Source organism: Armigeres subalbatus, unplaced genomic scaffold (genome assembly GCF_024139115.2).
Source record: "Armigeres subalbatus isolate Guangzhou_Male unplaced genomic scaffold, GZ_Asu_2 Contig836, whole genome shotgun sequence".
Taxonomy (NCBI): domain Eukaryota; kingdom Metazoa; phylum Arthropoda; class Insecta; order Diptera; family Culicidae; genus Armigeres; species Armigeres subalbatus.
In genome coordinates, this window is record NW_026943630.1 from 44,406 (window position 1) to 47,251 (window position 2,846).

At 40.0% G+C, this 2,846-nt stretch overlaps 1 protein-coding gene across 1 annotated transcript; it reads left to right on the plus strand.

Annotated features, from left to right (window-relative positions):
• Positions 1-232: 232 nt before the first annotated feature.
• On the plus strand, positions 233-2,473 carry LOC134204705 (uncharacterized). Its single transcript, XM_062679484.1, has 2 exons — positions 233-1,005; positions 1,413-2,473. The coding sequence occupies exons 1-2, from the start codon at positions 425-427 to the stop codon at positions 2,254-2,256; spliced, it is 1,425 nt and encodes a 474-aa protein (XP_062535468.1). The 5' UTR covers positions 233-424; the 3' UTR covers positions 2,257-2,473.
• The last annotated feature ends 373 nt before the right edge of the window (positions 2,474-2,846 follow it).

A 2,846-nucleotide genomic window follows, 5' to 3' on the forward strand; every position in this document is an offset into this window, starting at 1 on the left:
TCAGCACACTATTGTTCTTGGTCCATAACTTTCGTTCAATTGCACACAAATTGTGATCGAATTTTTTCACATTTCCGGATGTCGCGACTGGCAGTTGTTGCAGTTGTGACATCTGAAAACGAAGGAAATTCGATTAACGCCAGATCTCACTTCATTTTTTAACTGGAACTGGAAGGTTTGTGACTGATCACCGGAATTGGGCCATCCAAAATGTTCCAGCAAATCTACGGAATTGATGTTGAAACAATCTGGCATCACTGAGCCAGCCACATAATCTACATGGCTACATGTTGTTTCGTTCTTCAATTCTCGTACAAAGTTTTCTTTTGTGCTACCATTTGAGACGGCAAAAACCTCGGCTACATATAGGCTAGTTTTTATTTTCTATTTGTCTATATTCCATTTATGCGGAATTCTTTAAACGATGACCGATCAGATACTCCTTCCGGCGTCGATGACCAATCTCCCTCGTCGAACCGGAAAATCCTGCTCGTCCCATGTCACCAAACGAGGCGATCTGTACTGTTTAATGTGTGAGCTAGTCATTTGCTCGGAATGTCTGGTTGGTTCTCGGGAACATCATCGGCACCCAATTGAAACCGTAAAAAATGTCTATGAGGCGCGATTCCAGAAAACACGGTCAAAACTGAACACACTCAACCAGCACATCATTTCGCTGCGCGAAAATGTGGAAGATCGACTTTCGGGACTGGAAAACATTCGGAAGACCGAAGCTTCAGTTATGCAACGCTTGGACCGGATTCTGGCCGACGCCAGGCTTCAAGTTACGGAAAAATCTAGCAAATTGGCCAAACAGCTGGAGCCATTGGTTTTAACTACGCAGCTGAAGGCTCACAACCGGGATCAAATCTTGGCAAAAATTGTCAGCCTCAGTGAAGGAGAATTTCTGGCGCAGCAAGTCGAGATCAACCAACAGATCGATGGGATGGCCAGGTCGGTGAACAAAGCTCCAGATTCGCATCAGGAAAACGAGATTATTACCTGGTAATTAATTTCTAAGGTTTTCAAATATGATTTCCTTGTAATTTTTTTCCATACTGGTATTTAAAAAAAACTAAGGTCAAGGAATACATCTCGATAGTAGGAATGCTATTTGACTTCTTTAAAATTTCCTTTAATAAAACATTATTTACAATTACACATTAGATATGGAGTTAACCCGCTAGTTACAAAAAATAGACTTAAAAAACTTGTTATAACTATCGATAATATACTTTACGCAATTTTATTGGACTGAGAAACATGGCGTTAAAAGTCCATCACACACAACTTTTCTGAAATGAGTGTTTGACAAATGAATCAATCTCTCACTGAAAATGATCGAGACCATTGTCGACTTTATTATAAATATAGCTATGTAATTTGATAACCATTAATTTTTTCTATTTCAGCTCACTGCTTCCAACGATTTTAACGTGTATTCGTGAACTCAAAATTGAAAAACAACGTTCCATCCAATTTTTCTGCATCGATCGTTATGGCATCCGATGGGACCTACAGATGAAGCAAGCGGGTAAACTGATGTTGCTTATAGAACCAAACAAAATAGAAACACTGGCCGGTAATTTCTTGCTCGAATTGGAAATTCTAAACAAACTGCCTTTGAAGAATGTCGTAATGAAGATACCCTTTGAGTTGCCAGATACGTCGTCGCACCTAATATCAAAAGCGCTAACAACAGATTTGCCCCAACTGCAAAGTGCTGGATTTATCGAGAAAGATAATCTACTGCGAATAAAATGCGGTATCGGACCAGAAGATCCGGTAACCGAGCGGAGCTGCTATGAACTGATGGTAAACAAATACAAAAATAAAATTAGATCCCTCCGAGAGGAACTGGTCGAGATGCGGAAGTTTAATATCGGCCATTGTTTTATGTCCCTTGCTCTATACGAATCCAAAAAAATTGCAAGCCAGCGCTCACCCAAGATGAATGATGATAACGGAGTTGCATGGCAGTTGGAAGTAACGATTAATGGAAAAAGGAATAAAGGATTTATTGGTACTTTTCTTATCAAGTGCTCGGCCGGATATGAAGGGTGGTACGATTACTTCATCGAGTTGGTAAACCCGCAGTCCGAACAAAAGAATCGGATCGTTAAAGGAAGTGTCCTGTTCGAAGGGGGCTCGAATTTGCACCTCGACTTGCCGCAGTTCATGACAATCGCATTCATAGATCAGTTCATGCACAATGGGAATCTACATTTCCGCTTCGGAATATATAAGGAGGAATAGTACCGGAATAGAGGGTATGTCTACACTTGATTTAAATGTTAAATTTGTCAATATTATTGGCTTATGTTTCAAAATCCCAAGAAGCTAATCATCACAAAATATAATGTGCCTTTATTATTTTATATTAATTAAATTTTTGCTTATTTGGAAGGCTGAAGCTTTACGGAGACAAAATCAAATTTTTAATACATTTCTTGATTCTTATTCAATAAAATAATCTTGGTTTTGGGCGATTCCTACTGTTATAACCTCCCACACAATTCCCAAAACCTCCCGTGGCACCTATGAGAGGTCGTAGAGTTCTCTGCATCTTTCTTAAGTAGGTGTCCAACTAACTATCCTTCCCCTTCCTCAGCATTCGCAAGAACGTGGCCAGGACAGATCTCGACTATTGGAGAGCGCATTGCTTTCATCTAAGTGATAGTGATTAGTCCCAAATCTATATCTGTGGTGACGGATGAAAGTGCTAATGCTAATAAAATAATCTTGGTTTTGGGGAGTTTGATGTCAGCCAGTTGGAATTGAGTTGCTTTCAGAGGCTTCGTGAACAGATCAGTCAGTTGGTTCCGAGCGCCAATAGATTCTGTGGT

Coding starts and splice junctions, on each gene's coding strand:
- LOC134204705 (XM_062679484.1), top strand. CDS start 425: ATGACCGATCAGATACTCCTTCCGGCGTCGATGACCAATCTCCCTCGT. Junction 1,006..1,412: donor GAAAACGAGATTATTACCTG/GTAATTAATTTC, acceptor TTTCTATTTCAG/CTCACTGCTTCCAACGATTT.